General features: G+C 40.8%; 1 protein-coding gene across 2 annotated transcripts in view; it reads left to right on the top strand.

Annotated features, from left to right (window-relative positions):
* MTA1 (metastasis associated 1) overlaps positions 1 to 16,392 on the top strand; it is an 85,199-nt gene that overhangs the window by 11,140 nt on the left and 57,667 nt on the right. The window contains exons 1-3 of one of the 2 annotated variants that reach the window (XM_054073805.1): positions 4,397 to 5,675; positions 5,764 to 5,831; positions 8,121 to 8,214. In XM_054073805.1, coding sequence (XP_053929780.1) covers positions 5,648 to 5,675; positions 5,764 to 5,831; positions 8,121 to 8,214 — 190 coding nt within the window. In that variant the 5' untranslated portion in view covers positions 4,397 to 5,647. Of the gene's footprint in view, positions 1 to 4,396; positions 5,676 to 5,763; positions 5,832 to 8,120; positions 8,215 to 16,392 lie in introns of those variants that run through there. The other variant, XM_054073806.1, reaches the window with a different exon arrangement.

The raw sequence follows: 16,392 nt of genomic DNA, 5'->3' as shown, positions 1-16,392 counted from the left end.
TGTTGCTTAAGGTAATTTTCCCCTGTTTTGTTGTGGCTAAGCCTTTTTATTGTGACCAGGCAGCTAATCCTGGGGGTCTGTCATGTGAGCAGTGGATTATTCTCATGAGCATGGTGTCTTTCGAGATGCGTATCTTAGTTAAAGATTTGAGTTGAGAGTTACTTGTTTTGACCTCTGTCCTCATAAGCCTTTTGACTTGATCACTTTGCTCAGGAGAGCAAGGATAGCTTGATTTAACTTGGGTGCCTGGACCTGTCCTTACTAAATTGGGTGATGGTTTGCTGTTAACTGTATGGAACAGAGATTTCTGTGGGAGATGGTACTTGATTTGCATGTTCCATAACAAATGATTATAGGTATTTCGGATGTTTCTGTGCTTGGGTTGTTGCTCCATTTCCGCTTTTTTTTTGAAGGAGCCGGGAGGTAGAAGTGGTGTTGCCCATAGCAGGTATCCTGTGCGTGCTGTAGCCATAAATACTGCTGTCCAGTAAATATGAACTGAACTTGTGCTGACAGTATTTCTTTAATACCTCTGTTCATCTGTGAAAGACATAATTGTAAATACCTGGTTCGTATATACTGTAAGGTGTATTGGACCTCTGTTCTTTTCGCAACAAAAACAACGGTTTTGGTTTTACTTTTCTGATGATGAAAATATTATGCTGGTAAAGCTTTTTCTGTTGAAACTCTGTCTGCTCTGTAACTGAACATTTAATCTGTGACAATTGCTGTTTGTGATGTGGGTTTTTGAACAGCCAGAAGGCATTGGGACCTGGGCTCTGCCAGGTGAAGTTGCTTGACTTGTAGGCTGAAAGCGGCATTAGCCTCTCCAGTCTCCTCTTTCAGGGCAGTGTAGACCAGGAGGGATTGTATTATCCAAAATGTAAAGTGACTGACAGTTTCAGGACCAAGCTACTGAATAATTTGGAAACTGAAGCTTACTGAAAGAAACTGGCGCCAAATTGGGTTGGAAATCCAGAGTCTGAGGTGGCATATATTTATTTCCCTTAAGATAAGTCATAAAGTAAGCAGGTCAGCATAAGTTCATGCACTCATCTTGATGCTCATCTTTATTCAGTGGCAGCAGCTTTGTGGATTGGGCAGGAGAAATATTTGCAACTGTGAGGGTACTTTATCATATGTATGGAAATGCACATCGTACCCAACAGTGGTAATGAATGCAGGAAGAGGAAGGCTTCAGCCTCCCTTATTTCAGTGCATGATTAAGCTACGGTCCTACGCAGTGTGTGAGAATTTGTGGAGGTAGGGAGTGTCCCACGAGGTCAGTGCTCAGAAAGCACTTGTAGGTTGAAAAAAAGCAAAATGTTAGCTGGGGAGGATGAAAGTACTTCTGAGCATTTTGCAAACTTGGTCACCTAAAAGCTCATAAGTTAGGTAGCTCAGATATGTCTAATCTTAAAAATATATGGCCATAGATGATGTGTGTTGTTTCTTTTGCAGTACCCCCTTCTGGTTTTCTTTTCCACGGGCTAATGTATGTTTAGTCAGCAGCTGACATGGAGAGGGCAGAGGGGGAAACAATTTTGCAAGAATATCTTAAAAGCATATGAGAGCAAAAAGATGATCCGTTATGTTTATTGCTAATTGAAAACAATTATTTTACTGCCTTTGTGGAAAACTTCTGTCTTCTGTGGCCTGTAGGCTGTCATTCTAGTTTTAGCTGCTGTATTATTGCAAGTATGCTTGTCTCTGTGTTCTAGCAGTTCAGTACACAGTTAATACAGCATTGCTGTCTAGCAAGTTGTGTACTCACAAATTCAGGAAGGAATATTATAGAGTAGAAAGGCCTTTTGGGTAGATTTACATATGTGTGTGCTTCTGCTCTTTCTTATGCTTCAGCATAAGAAAGAGGAAAAAATAAATGTTGAGTTTGTGTCAGTGATAATGTGTGATGATCCTTGCTGTCCTGTGGCATTGCCACACTCCTCAGTCCTTATTTTAGCTTCATCACAGATAACTGTACTATGCGTGAGTGATGCTTTTAATTACGATCATGATGTGGATGCACAGCTGATTAATTTGGAGACCGTGAGTTTAAACTGCAAGCTGTTGTGAAGGCATGGGACTGAGTCTCCAAGCTTTGTTCAGGCTTTAGTGTGGTAAGGGTTGAGCTTTTTGTGTTTATGGTGGTTGCTGTTTGTAAGGCAGCGTGTGGTGCTTGTGGGGTACGGAGTAGATAGGCTAGTCCTTTTCTTCAATCCTTAAGCGGGAAAGACAATAAATTAGCAAGGATAGACAGTCTGTTGTATGTGAAGTTCTGACTCGTTTTGCTTGCTGTCAGGCTCTGCTTTTCTGTCCTTAGACTGTAATTTTTGTTTTACTGTCCTTTTTCCTTCCTGTTCTGTGGTAGGAGCTGAGATGCGTATCTTCCTGTTGTTTAGAGGTTGGTTAATTTTGTTGCTTTCCCCATCCTTTCTTTTGGCTCCAGGGGCAGAGACTCTGGCAGTTGTGCACATACAGAATGTCTCCCATGGACAACCGGCTTGTTGGGAACCTTGTTGGGTTTCTGTTATCTGATGTATGAGTGTGTGTGCTTGTGTGCAGTTGTAGCTACTGTCCTGAAAGCAAACTGGGAATAGTATTAGCTGCATATGCGGTATGAGAAGAGTGCATGGCATGGGAGGAACCTGGAGATGAAGGGGAAGTGATGCTGGAAAGGAAGGGAGGCGTTTTGAAGTGTAGAGGTCATGGAGCACGGTGCAGTACCTCATATAAACCTGGTGTGCAGGAAACCAGCCTTTGCTGGTTTTGCTATTTAGGAAACAATTTAAGAGGAGTACTCTCACCTGCTCAGGCATCAGTTGAGAGAGGACTTTGTTGAAAAAATTTTCCTTGCATGTGTGGAGCAGCCTGAGCATTTTTCTATTCAGGACAGCATTTTAATTTCAGTTGAAGTATTTAAAATCTCTATGAAAAATACAAATTACTCCCCTCTGTGCTCACATTCTGTTTTATGGGATTTCAACACACTCTGCATTACTTGCAGAAAGAGAGAAAGAAACTTTTCCAGGTAATTTGAGCAATGGGAAATAGGTCTCCATTAGTTGCATAGCTGCTAGTGAAATGCTTAACACAGTAGTGAGATTATTCTAAAACAGGAGTGAGATGTACATTTGTGACGTGATGAAGTCATCAAGCACTGCTCTGAGTGCACACCTGCACACTGCTGTGGGTCAGCTCTTAAGGAGTCCCACGGGACAGCTTTGGTTCTGCCTGCCTGCAGTGTGCAGTTGGCTGTTTTGTGTGAGGTTTGTTTGTAGTAGCTGATCACGGAATATGGGTTTGGGAATGTTCCTGCTGCTGAACCAAAGGTTTTAGGAGTTTTGTTATTCAAAACTGTTAGATACCACCATGAGCTATTCTTCGGTAAACCATTCATCTGTGATAAACTTCCTTTAAATCCATGCCAGATTTTACAGTTAATACCTGCAGTTACAGGAGAAATTGGGTTAATGTTCATTTGAGGTAGGAAACATGTTTGTGAGAATATATGCATATATATATATGTACAAAAAAGCTATAAGAAAAATGGTATAGAACTGGGGAGATCTGTAACAGTCACCTGAAACCCATGGAATTAAAGACAAAGTTACATTTTCAAGACAGACATTTCTTTTAGTTTTTAGTTTTTAGTTTTAGTTTTCATTAGTGGTATTCACAAATGTAACATTTTTGCATTGGCCTTGGCCAGAGTACCTGAACTGTGGGATAGTTGGTTGAGTTGGGAGTAATGGGAGGGGTGGAAGGAAAGAACTCTTATTTTCTTCAGGTGAGGGAGCCTTGAGGTCAGAGGTGGCCAGTGAACTTGTAGGCGTCTTGAAGCTTCGCTGTCCTCCACTGCAGCACTCTTGTAGGGCATGGTTGGTTCTGCTGTGGGAGGAAAGATTTGTCTTTACTCTGCTTATCTGGAAATTGCTTATACCTGTCATTGTTATTTGAGTCAGAAGTTGTTATTGCTGAAGCTGCCAAATATGTTTGATTTTGTGACTTCTGATCGCATTGATCACTGTTACGTGTTGGTGTGCTGCACAGAGCAGGTGCTTGGGGATGGAAGTTTAGGATCTGGTTATTTGGGTGTTTTAACCATTTGTGGGTTCTTTGTTTTTCTGCAAACCAGATGTCCAATCTGAATGTCTTGAGTGACATTATCTTCAATCTGAAGGCTGCAGAGAAGTGACATTTAAGAAGAGAACCAACTCTTGCAGTTGGAATACACTATGGAGCTGCATTAGATGCATGTTAGCGTGCATGAAGGTAGATGATGATCAGGCCTGAGTGATCTGGAGGCACAGCCTGAACCATAATATAATAAACACTAGGGTTGCAGTATTTCTGTGCTCTGTTAGCCCTGGTTACACTGTGTGTTAGCCCAGCCCTGCTGAAGGGGACAGGAAGGCACTTGAGCTCCTTGCAGGTAGTGGCTGGCAGCAGGTCCTGGGTCGTGTTTACCCAGAACTGGCTGGGCCTCTTTGCTCCATGGAGACCTGTGGATAACTGAGCTGTATGTAGCACTCTGAGAATATCAGTGCCTGGAGTATACACGGGGATTTGGAAGGGCTGCTGTAGGAGTTTTGAAGGCCAACTGTAGATGCTCTGGCATCTCCCTGGCCACCCTGGAGAGAATAGGGGAACACTTATAGTGCAAGTTAACAGAAGCAGAGGCCCTGGGGGGTGCTGACACCAACTGCCCTTTTAATCAGCATTTCAGGGAGACAGAGGCGAGCAGCTCCAGTTGTCCCTGTTTAGGAAAGGCTGGCACCACTGAGCACCAGTTCTCCGTGCTAATGTGTTCCTTACCCCTGTGGGCTATGGGCTCCAAACACAAACGAGTTGGGCAGTCTGGAAGGAAATCGTCTGAAATGTAGTAGGTGGGTTGGAAGGGGTCGTTGTCAGATCTGCGTGCAAGATCAGCACGGGAGGGCTGGTGGCTGCACCCGAGTGTTTTCAGCTCAGTCCTTGCCCCCTTTCAGGCCCAGGGGTTGGCCCTGGAGTGTTGGGAGGTCAAGGCAAAGTCCATTCAGGGATTGTGAGCTTCTGTTTCCATTCCTATAAAAAGGAATGTTTTCTGCTTGGAGCTCAGAAATACCACGTTATTTAAATGGCACACCTGGATGATGCTTTGATAACTTTTTTTTTTTAAGGTGCTACCTTGGGTAAAGGACTTTTTTTCTTGTAACGTAAGATGTCTATCCGTCTCGGAAATAAAAGTTTCAATGACTTATTTGGCTTATTATATGGAGTTTTGTTGAAGGTATTCTAGCATAATATAGGCTTAAAATACGAGGAAGTAGAGTAAAAGATAAGAGAGACAAGAAGACTGGAACTATTTGTATTCTGGGTAAAGGGACAGCACCCTTGAAGCTGAGCCGCAGGGAAAGAGGAAGGATGGCATGTTGGCTGGATTGTGATAAGAAAGAGGAAGCAAGTAAAGAAAGCAGTGTGATCAAGTGAATTAATGTGATCAGAGAGAGAAGGATGATTGTATGCTTTGTTTTTCCAGGATGGCAGTAGAGCTCCATTTTGGCGTTTTTTTTGGAAAAGTGATGTGCACCATAGATGTTCCTTATACTAGCATGGATTTCACATTTCCTCGCTTAAAATCCTGGATTTAGTAGGAACATTCAAAATGCTGCTTTTGCCGAGAAATGCATTTGGTATGGTGTCTTTACCAGGTGTACATGTGAGGTTTTGATTCAATTTTAGCAGTTCATGTTTTAAAGAGTCTTTTTTTCTTTTTGTCAGATTATGTCTACTTCGAAAATTCTTCAAGTAACCCATATTTGATACGAAGAATAGAAGAGCTGAATAAGGTAAACGAATTTTTCCATCGAATCTTTGAAGTTAATTGAATTTATGATCTGCTAGATTTGATTAAATGAAAACAATTCTTTAGCAGTTCCTCATGCTAGTTAGAAGCTAAAAATACTTTTGTTCTGATAATTTCCTGGAATGCTTTGAGACCTGCTGAATTGTTCTCCTTTGGTGTGAAAAGGAGGAGTGTCAATCCTAGGTCATTCTCAAGGTGATTGTGCCCACCTGTAGAGCAGAGGATTTCTGCAGTTCTTCGGTGCCAGGATCAGGTGATCTGGAGAGGTTGGAGAGCTTTGTAATGTGATTATTCTGGGGGGGGGAGGGGAACTCTTGCTCAGTCAGAACATTTGGAGCTACGTTTGGAGTTTGCTTCCTCAGACTTTGCCTTTGCTGGTTGTCCTTTGGGCCGGTGTTTTATTTCATGTGCCAGCTTTCCCTCTCATTGGATATGAAAGAGAAGCATGATAGCTTGTATGCGGGTGCTGAAACCCTTGCTGCTGCACTTCTTCCCTGTCGGAGAAAGGAAAGCTGTTCTGAAGCTGTCTGACTGTGTCCTGACGGTGCCATTTCCTCAGGTTTAATAACAGGATGTCCATTGCGGCCCATACAGGAGGGATGTAACATCACTGTTTTAGATTTTAATTTCAATTAATGGACTAAAATTCGATCTGTTCATCAGTGATGGAAGAACACGTTTTTCTAAAATAGTTACTTGGAAGAGACAATTCATCAGTATAATGACAAATAAAAAATCTGGAGGCTAGGACATCCTTATAACCCCTTTTATTAGTGGAGATGTTTTGCAGAAGTACTTTGTCTCTCATCCTTCAAGGAAACAAGAAAGAGTTCTTAAAATACTCCCATGGAGTCCATAGCCATGAGGTACAGTAGCTATATTCCATCAGGTACAGGGTGCAGATTTGTCAATTACTTTCTAGGAAAGTGTTGGTTTTCTCTCTTCCTTCTGAAAGAGTTCTTGCTGGAGCTGTCATTCCTCTGACCTGCTCTGTAAAATGGTATTTCAGGTTGAAATGAATCATATCTGTGTTGGCTTTTTTCACTGGGTGTTAATGAAGCCTGGGCAGTTGAATGAAGTAGATAATTCTACATTGTAGCTGTCTGACTTTTAACAAGATGCTTCCTGCCTTTGTATTTTAGTTCCTCAGAAGTTAAAAGTTCAGAAAAAGATAGGAATTCTGCAGACTCTGTACAGAAAATTGAAGGCTGTTGGGGGAAATATTTGTGCTTGTATGTATTGTCAGATTTTTTTTCTCTGTGTTAGGAAAACTGGTATTAGATGAAACTTTTCCTTCACTTACATCTTAACAACAAGGATGAATATCAGTTTATATTTTGTTTCCCTGTGGAGGGATTGCTGGTCCACTACCTTTTTTGCAGACTTCCTGGAGGGGAATTTGTATCTTAGTTTTTCATTTTCTGAAACTATGTGACATCGTTTGGTTTTCAGGGGCTCCTCAGTAGTGGTATATGACTCCCTTCAGTTACATTTTCATTATTAGTTGAGTTATTTCAGAGACAGCAGATTGGCTGTGGCTGTTACAAGCCACTAGGTGTATTTCTTCTAGAGTCTGTCTAAACACAGTTTCATAATTTGACAGATGGCGTCTTAAAAGAGGTTCATCACCACCTCATTTTAAGAGTTTTAAGAAAAAAATCCCCAACCTTTCAAAAATTCACTTTGTTGCATGTTGTCCCAGATGTAGCACTTATTGCCTGGTGCAGCTTCATTGGTTCTCCTTTGGAATGTGTTAGTCATTGTTTAGCTCACCGGTGCTGTCAGAGAAAGAAAACCTATGTGATTTCTTTTGTAAGAGTAATAATGTCTGGGTTCTCTCTTGCTTTCCCTATTCTACAGAGTTTGGACAACAGCATATAGCTGAATTCTGTTGTTGAGTTTTGCAGTTATTTTTATTAGGATTTCAAAGAAGGTTTACTAAATGTAGGCGTCATATGAAAAGTAGCTGAGTGGCTTGTTAATATTTTGTAACTGCAGGTAAGCGTGCTTTCTCACCCCATCAAACATCTCTAACTGAAAATGCTTATCCTGCAGAAATAATTAGGAGGGAAGGGTTAAAAAACTCTGGTTCCCCGCCTTGGAATGGATGACACCAGTTTGTGTTATAGATAAAGTGTGTGCAGCTGGAGGGTGCTATAAGGTGATACTATGTACCTCTTGTGCAAAATTCAAGTTACTAAGTTTTCTGGTTCAGTGCATACAGGTCAGTTCTTGATTTGTGCTCTTTTTCTCTCTTTTTGTCCTGTTTCAGACTGCCAATGGAAATGTGGAAGCGAAGGTAGTGTGTTTCTACAGAAGAAGAGATATATCGAGTACCCTTATTGTACTGGCAGACAAGCATGCAAGTAAGCTTGTTTGTGTTGATATTGCTTCAACCCAGAGTTGCCAAACTTCGATAAAACTTTGATATTGCAGTTACAACTATGAGTGTTATTGTTCTTAAATGTCCTTTTCCTCTACTCATCTTCAAAGTGCATTGCTTGTTTGGCTAACTTTTCTCTCTTTCTCTTGCTCACCCCTTAAGCCTTAAATTTTTGAAACCTCAAATGGTGCATGGTTTGATTATCGTGGTAGGGGCAGGACAGGAGTTTTAAGTTAATGCTGAATAAAGACATCTTATTTGCTTCACAGAAATTAAAATTTCTTAATTTTTGGGACACGGGAAAGTACTTGCTCTCTCTCAGCTGTTACTTCTCATGAATTATTCTCTTTGGTTAGCAGATTACAAAAAAACCCTCAAACTTTCTTTATGAGTAAATCAAATAGTCTAATCATAGGAAATTGACTTGAAACATGGCCTGCTCAAAACCTGGCGAACAGGAGTTCTCTTCACATCTCAATATTAGTGATATTTTTTGTAGTGACACAGCTTTTGTCTGAACATGCTCAGTAAATATATCATAAAAGCATTGAGATTTAAGTCATCCTCTTGCTATTTTGAATACTTTTGTTTGAAGTACAAATACTATTTTTGAAGTCCTTTTGTTAGGAAAAAGTAGTGCTTAGACTGAGAGGAGACTTGAAAACTATAACTTTCCTTTTGAGTACTATACTTTCCTGTTCTAAAAAATATACATGAAGCTAAACTATCGTGAAATTTAGAGGGTTGTTCATGACACCTTACTTTGTCTTCCTCTGTATGTATATGTTGCATAACTAATTTCTTGATTTTTATTATTTTACAAAATGTTATATGGACTTGTTGGTGTGAACTCCTCTGGCAGGAAGGTCAGAGGCACTGAGACATCTGGCTGAGGGGAAATGGAAGCTTATTTCTAAACAAGAATTTAGTGTTACAGTTCTCTTTCAGTTATACGAACAGTGTTAAAATTCTAAAACGTGTGTACAAAAAATAGTTGTGTGTCAGTATAGACGAGATGTTTCCCTGTATAAATCTGTAAGGCAGAGTACTGCAGAAAAATTGATAGCTTCCAAAAAAAAAAAACCCCACACAAGATAGCAGACAAGCTATTGTAGGTATGCGTGTTTTGAACTCGGAAGGGGGTGAGCATGGTGCACTGGCTGGCTCTCCAGGAGTGAAATAATGCAGCTTAGTACATCTCATTGGGCCCTTTATCTAGGGTGCTTCCAGCCTGTTTGACTCCATTCTGATTGACAGTGAGGACTGGGTTCGGGTTCATTACATCTCCCTCTGCATCCCTCTCACCCCATCCTTGTAAGGTGATGGATGCAGTACTAACAAAATAGGCCATTACCAAAACGGACACGTTGAGAAGGAGAAAGAGTAAGTATGTGGAGTTACTGAACTATTTTTACTTGTAAACAGTGTGTGAGATATAGCTGTTAATATTGGTTATAATTTAGCAAAAAGCATGGACAGCTGCATCAATTCTTGTAATTTAAGGCTTTCCTGTAGGCACATACAGAAATAGAAAAGAAGCAGTCAGATCTGGTCATGTCAAAATTACGATTTGGCTGCCGAGCATCATTGTCTTTTAATGTGGTTCTTGGTTTATGTATGCACAGCCTGATGCATGTGTAATACAGATCAGTATAGTTGTACTGCTTGGGCATTGATTAGATCAGATATTCAGTTTTAACAATAAATGTAGTGACTTGCAAGGTTCTCAGTGCTGTGGTGCCACTGGGTAAAACACAGAGCAAAACTAGCCCCTTATTGATAAATCTTAATATTTTCTGTTGTAGATTGAAGCCCAAATAAGTCTCTCCTTTGCGACCATGCCTTGGAAAAAAAAGCCCTTTGGCATTGAGATGAGGTTGTATTGTTCTGGCCATGTTGCAGAATTGTGGTAGCAGGCAAATCTCTTTTGATATCTCCTCAGTGCAGCAGTACTCATTTTAGACAGAAGTACTGACGCTTAATAGGAGCTTTGCCGTAAGCAACATGACTGTTGATTCCTTCCTCTGTTTCTCACTTCACTAGATTTAGCAAAAAAGGCCAGGTAGGAAGGTACATGTGCCTGGGGCGCTGAAAATGAAAAATATTTCCCCCCATGTAAATGCTCTTTGAAGCTGCAGAGACTGATTTCTTTTCAGGAATAGACATTTAAGATTTTTTTTTTTTCCTAATGCAAACAAATAATTCATTGTTCATTTTCCTGTTTAAGAGACAGGAAACTTCTTCTGTTGGCACAATCCTATTAACAGAGCCACCAGAGACAACTGAGGCTGTCTCGTGGTATAAATTTCATTGGTAACTAATATCTCTTCCAGTATGTTTCTTTCTGGTGCGGAATAAAATTGCTGCTAAATGACTTTGATTTATTTAGATAGATGTGCTGTTGTGTGGCTTCTGTTCTTCTAAAGGAGGGAGAAGAGAATAAAATTAAGCTTTTGGACAGCCGCGAGTTCTTTACTCTGAAAACAATATCATCTGCATCCTGCATGTTATAATGAAATTAAATTTAGTGGATTTTAAGATTCTGGTACAGATACTCAACACGGTCACTGGCTTTGAGTTCATTTACATAAAGTCTCCTGTTGCCTCATTTTGAGGCATTTGCAGTAGATGTACATATCTGCATCACTGAGCTTTTTAACTGCCTTTGTTCAGCTGATTAATGGAGCTTTCTGACTGCAGACATTTCTGGATTCACACAGCCTTCTGTTTGAGATGCCTTTATTTTAGACCTACTGTTGAGATCTGTGCGGTGAGAGCACCAAACAATGGGAAGATATGAACAGAATGTGAATAGAAGACATATAGTATATCTAGTGATATTTTTTTCTTTTCCAATAAAGGAAGGAAAATACGCATTTGTGAAATGAATGTTGCAAAGTTTAAAAAAAAGAAAAAAAGCGCTTATGATTTAGTTTATATAATCCATCAGCTAATCTGTCAGCTGTCTGAAACTGGCAGGTCTGAGATACGTTGTCTCTTCTCATAACTTTGTATAAAGAGAAATGAGCTGGAAGCAACTTCTTCTGTAGATGGTGACTGTAAATTAGCACCTGATGTATGCAACCTGATTCTTGGATTTGGTCTGTGATCTAGCTATTTTTATCATATGATATAAAGCTTGTCTGGGCTGTCCTATAAATCTTTCAACCTTACAATGGCTTCCATACATTGTTAGCATTTCTTATTCATGAGCCTCTTTAATCACCTCACAAATTATACCAGGAAATTTCTCCTCCTGTTTCTGAAATGAACCTGCTTTGCTAGTGGGAGAGTATTTAATGTCCTTGCCCAGGGACTTTGTAGTGGGTCAAGGTAGAATATTGTATGCAAACAAGTTTGCAGGCAGAACTTGGTGGAAGAGAGAGAGAGAAGGTTAATTTACTCTTCAAGCTGCTGTTGGATGCCATGACTATGTATTATTCTCCCTATATAGTTTCTATATAATGTCTTGTATAGTTTCTTCTGCAATTAAGTAAATATTTCCAACAGCAGGGATACAACCTCCAGTTCCCTCTTCTGACCACTCACCCCAGCCACCTCTGGTTGGTTACCTGTGATGTGTCTTATGGCCTCAGTTTTTCTTCTTTAGAAACATTTACCCTGCTTTGTAGAGCAAAGCATGACTGTTGGTAGTGGTTGGAGAACTGAGCAGTTAGTGCTGGCCGGTTTGGCTGGCTTATGGTTAACTTTCAGCAACAGATATTTGGGTGCCAGGTACACATGACAGCATAGTTTTGCAAGTGTCAAGGCTTCTAAAAATAAATATCTTGCAGCAGTGAGATGTCATTACTCCATCAGTCAATGAGTTGCACGAGACCTGTGTGCCTAAACAGGTATGGAGACTCTTAAGTTTGGGGTTTTTTAAATTTTAGGTTACACCAGGCGAAGTGCAATTTGACAGTAGCTTCACAAATTAGTTCTTTTTGCTTTTATTTATTTCTTCCATTTTATTCCCTTTCTCTTCCATTCTCTCCCAACACTGCACATGCAGATTCAAGAGGAGTCAAATTCGTTAATCCCCTAATGACACTTTTGGCTCTGTTGTTAACTGAGAGGTGGAAACTGATTTTTTTCTTTTTATTTTTTTTGTTTTCTCTTCTGTGGGTGTTGCGGAGAGGAAAGATAACCTAAGTGTCCAAAATAGTGGCTGTCTGCTCTGTCTGCTGTAATAGTGGCCATGGCTGAAAAAGATGATCACAGGTTTTGGAAGGGATTATAGTGGGATGTCGTGATAACATGGCAAACTCCTTCTCAAGTGTCAAGATATAAGGATTTCTATTTGTTAAAAGTGTCACCATATTGTCTACAGCTATGAATCGAGATCTAGGTTTGGGTAGAGAGAAAATTAAGAAGGCTGAGGCTTATTACAGACGATTTGAAAGTGGACCAGGGAGAAGGAATTTGGTGGTGTATTGTTCATTTCTTCAAATGCAAGACATCCTTCAAGGCTGCTTAGTTGAGCTGTTCAGTGTCAAGAGTTTAAGCTTCCTTTACTGCCAAAGGAACTGTTGTGCAGGTCAACAGCACTGGCTTTACTGTGTTTCTCTGTGTTTTGACCTGATCTTTTCCTACATTTTATTGTTAATGATCAGTGCTACCTGATTCTTCTGCTTCCACAGTCTATCACCCAAGCTGGATGTCCTCGGGTGCTCTCTAAACCTCATTTCTGCATCTTGTTTGCCTTTGGGCATTCTGCCGTGTAGGTCCTTGTACAGTACACAGAATGCAGAGGGAGGGCTGGTGCTTTCTGCCTTCGATGTTGTAGAGATTTATATCAAATTACTATTCTTTCTAGTATCTAGCACATATTGATGTTTAATTTTGCATCTCACACACACCTCTGCCTCATTGATTACAATTACTGCCTCTTGGGCTTCTCCTGCCAACTCAAAGTTTTCTCTTTTTAATTATATTTCCTCATATATGTTAGCTTTCACATGAGTCTTGTGGTTTGATTCCAACCTGCTGTCTCTTGTTTCCAATATAAGTTGTCTTCAGGTTCTGTTAGTGCTATTAATGACTCTGTCATCAAATATCAAATAATACTTAATCTAATACACCCCTTGCAGCATTCCACTGGCTACTTCTGCGTAGCTTATGTATGACTGTATTAAGGCTAAATATTTAGTTTTAGCTCTGCATGAGCACATCTGTCAAGCTGAGAGATTAGTTTTAAAGTAAGGCTTTATGAGAGCATTGCAGTCCTAATACACTCCACCTTCTGTCTTCCCACACTGCCTATTCTGCAGTACTGTCAAAAATGCAGGCAAGTCTTTCTGAAAAGGTTTCTTATATATTTACATATTTTTAAAACTCTGGTCCTTATTTCCCAGGGGCTAACATTCTTGCGGATAAAGTCTGCCTTGCTTTAGAGACTGAGTGCTTGAGCTGTATGAAGGTGTAGCAGATGTATCAGGCAGGCTTGTCCTGGAACGAGGGGCTGGGCCAGCCCTGGTTGTGGTTCATTGTCTGTGTTAAGCTTTTGCCTTCTGCACATAGATGGTGAGGTGGGATTAGTTACCGGTGTTGTCAAAGCCATGTTTGCACCATTTCAAGGATTCAGAGAGGTTCCCATGCTGTGTTCTCTCCTCCTTCCCTTGGTTCTGAAAGCATTTGCTAGGTTCATTCTCTTCAGTACTAAGTCATGGTTGTGGAGCAGGAGGGAAGATGCTACTGTAGATTTGTTTGTTTGTTATATCTTGGAATATTCCTACCTCTGTCTTCAGGAACTATGACAGTTCTGTGGGGGAGTTGTTTGTTATCTATAGAAATATCTTTTTGAAAAAAACCTCAAGGGTTAGCTTGGTTGTGCTAGGTGGTTTCATGATTTTTGTACATTTGATTGGCACGTAGTGGTTTATATATATATGTAATATATATAATATATATATTTGAACATGAGCCAGCAATGTGCCCGGGTGGCCAAGAAGGCCAATGGCATCTTGGCTTGTATCAGAAATGGGGTCACCAGCAGGTCCAGGGAGCTTATTCTCCCTCTGTACTCAGCACTGGTGAGACCGCACCTTGAGTACTGTGTTCAGTTCTGGACCCCTCACCACAAGAAGGATGTTGAGGCTCTGGAGCGTGTCCAGAGAAGAGCAACGAAGCTGGTGAAGTCTTATGAGGAGCGGCTAAGAGAGCTGGGGTTGTCTAGCCTGGAGAAGAGGAGGCTGAGGGGAGACCTTATTGGTCTCTACAACTACCTGAAAGGAGGTTGTGGAGAGGAGGGAGCTGGCCTTTTCTCCCAAGTGACAGGGGACAGGACAAGGAGGGGGGTTCAGGCTGGACATCAGGAAAATTTTTTTACGGAAAGGGTCATTGGGCACTGGAACAGGCTGTCCAGGGAGGTGGTTGTCACCTTCCCTGCAGGTCTTTAAGGGACGGGTGGATGAGGTGGTGAGGGGCATGGTTTAGGGAGTGTTAGGAATTGTTGGAATCGATGACCCAGTGGGTCCCTTCCAATCTAGTGATTCTATGATTCTATTCTATGATTCTATATATTTATTTTTTAAAAGCTCCGGGTTATTAAATACACTGGAGATATTGAGTATTTTAGGTTGCTCCTTTTAGTATTTCCCTACATTACATAGGGCTTTGTGCTCAGTCTCCAAAACCTGTTGTAAGTGCAAGCACGAACGCCTTCTCATTTGTGCATCCTTTGATTTCTAGGCAGGCTGGCTTGGAACTTGCTGGCTTGTTTGTGGATTGCTGCTTGTGTATTTATAGTGTATGTCAGCAGCCACAATATTAATTTTCAATTAAATCAGAATCCACTTTGGTGAATAAACTGCAGAACCATGAAGCTGTGACACAAATGTAGGTTTGGAGTTGTAGTTCCTAGGACAATACTAAAATGTCAGCGCGTGCTGCTGTGTGCTGAACTGCTCATGTGGCATAAGAGCTGTTGTATGTTACAGCCTGCTTGAATTACACTGCTGTTTTTTAACTCCCCTGCTGGAGCAGCCTACCTGAGTGGCATGTAAACCACTAGAGTTTTTCCAGGACAGTAGAGCAGTGATAAATTGTGGGGAACCTGAAGGGTACATGATTTTTTGTCACCTCCTTTGGCATAATGGTGGCCTATTTAAAACAAAATGCACTTTCAGTGTTTTATAAAATGGAGATCCTTCCTGTGTGTTGCCTTTCATTTGAGGTAACTATAAAGATTATAGTTAACTAATCTTGAGGGGGTATAAATCATGACTCTGCTTGTGTGTGTTTCTCACTAGGATTGTTACTTGACAAGAGCAGTTGAATTAAGCTGCAGGCATAAACCTGCTTAAAAGAGGTTGTTGTAAAATTAGAGTTTTGCTGTTCATGCATGAGACTTTAGAGCTCATTCTTCTACAGTCTGGGAAACTTGTCCTTTGGTTTTGGAAAATACGGTAACAAAAAGGATGCCTAGAGATGTTTTGGGTCAGTTGTGTGTTGATGTGGATGTGATTTCTTGTATTTACTTTGGCATTCTTCTGAAAACTGGATAGATAGAGATGGGATGGCTCAAAGCCAGAGATGGTGGATCCTGACTGCAGGAGCACCAGCAGTATTGCTGACAGTTGAATGTGTGTGGTGTGGTAGACTAGGGCTGTTTACAAGACAGGCCTTAGGCACTCTGGTACATTCCAGTTAATCTTGTGACTGTGATCTATTGGCTGTGGTTAGGGTGAAGAGAATAAATAAACTAACACTTTCAGTGGGCATTTCCTGCAGAAGCAGTTGAAGTTGGGATTGCCTGGAAGACAAGTAGGGTCCAAGACAGCTGATGCCTGGTGAAGAGGAAAGACTTTACTTGTATTGCCTTACGCATCGTGTGCCAGCATCTTCCCAACGAAGCTAATGGTGCAGTGATGGTCTGCAAGGGCAGATCTCTCCATGGCTTCTCTGTTGGTAGCAGATTTGCGTGACTCTCAGCTTTGTGAGCCAGCGTGACCTGTGTCTACCTGGTATGCTTTGATTCCAGCAGTGAATAAATAACAGTTATTTACAGGCATAATTTAAAGGATCTATACTAATTATCTAATTGTTACATTGGCTGAAATGTGAGGATTCAGATGAAATTAGGTTTAATCTAAATAATGTGTATTATTTAGCAAAGGTTTTAGAGTGGCTCATCCTGATTAGCCAAGAGTCAATACTTGCA

This window comes from Cuculus canorus, chromosome 8 (genome assembly GCF_017976375.1).
Source record: "Cuculus canorus isolate bCucCan1 chromosome 8, bCucCan1.pri, whole genome shotgun sequence".
Taxonomy (NCBI): Eukaryota; Metazoa; Chordata; class Aves; order Cuculiformes; family Cuculidae; genus Cuculus; species Cuculus canorus.
This window is presented reverse-complemented; position numbering and strand designations above follow the sequence as displayed.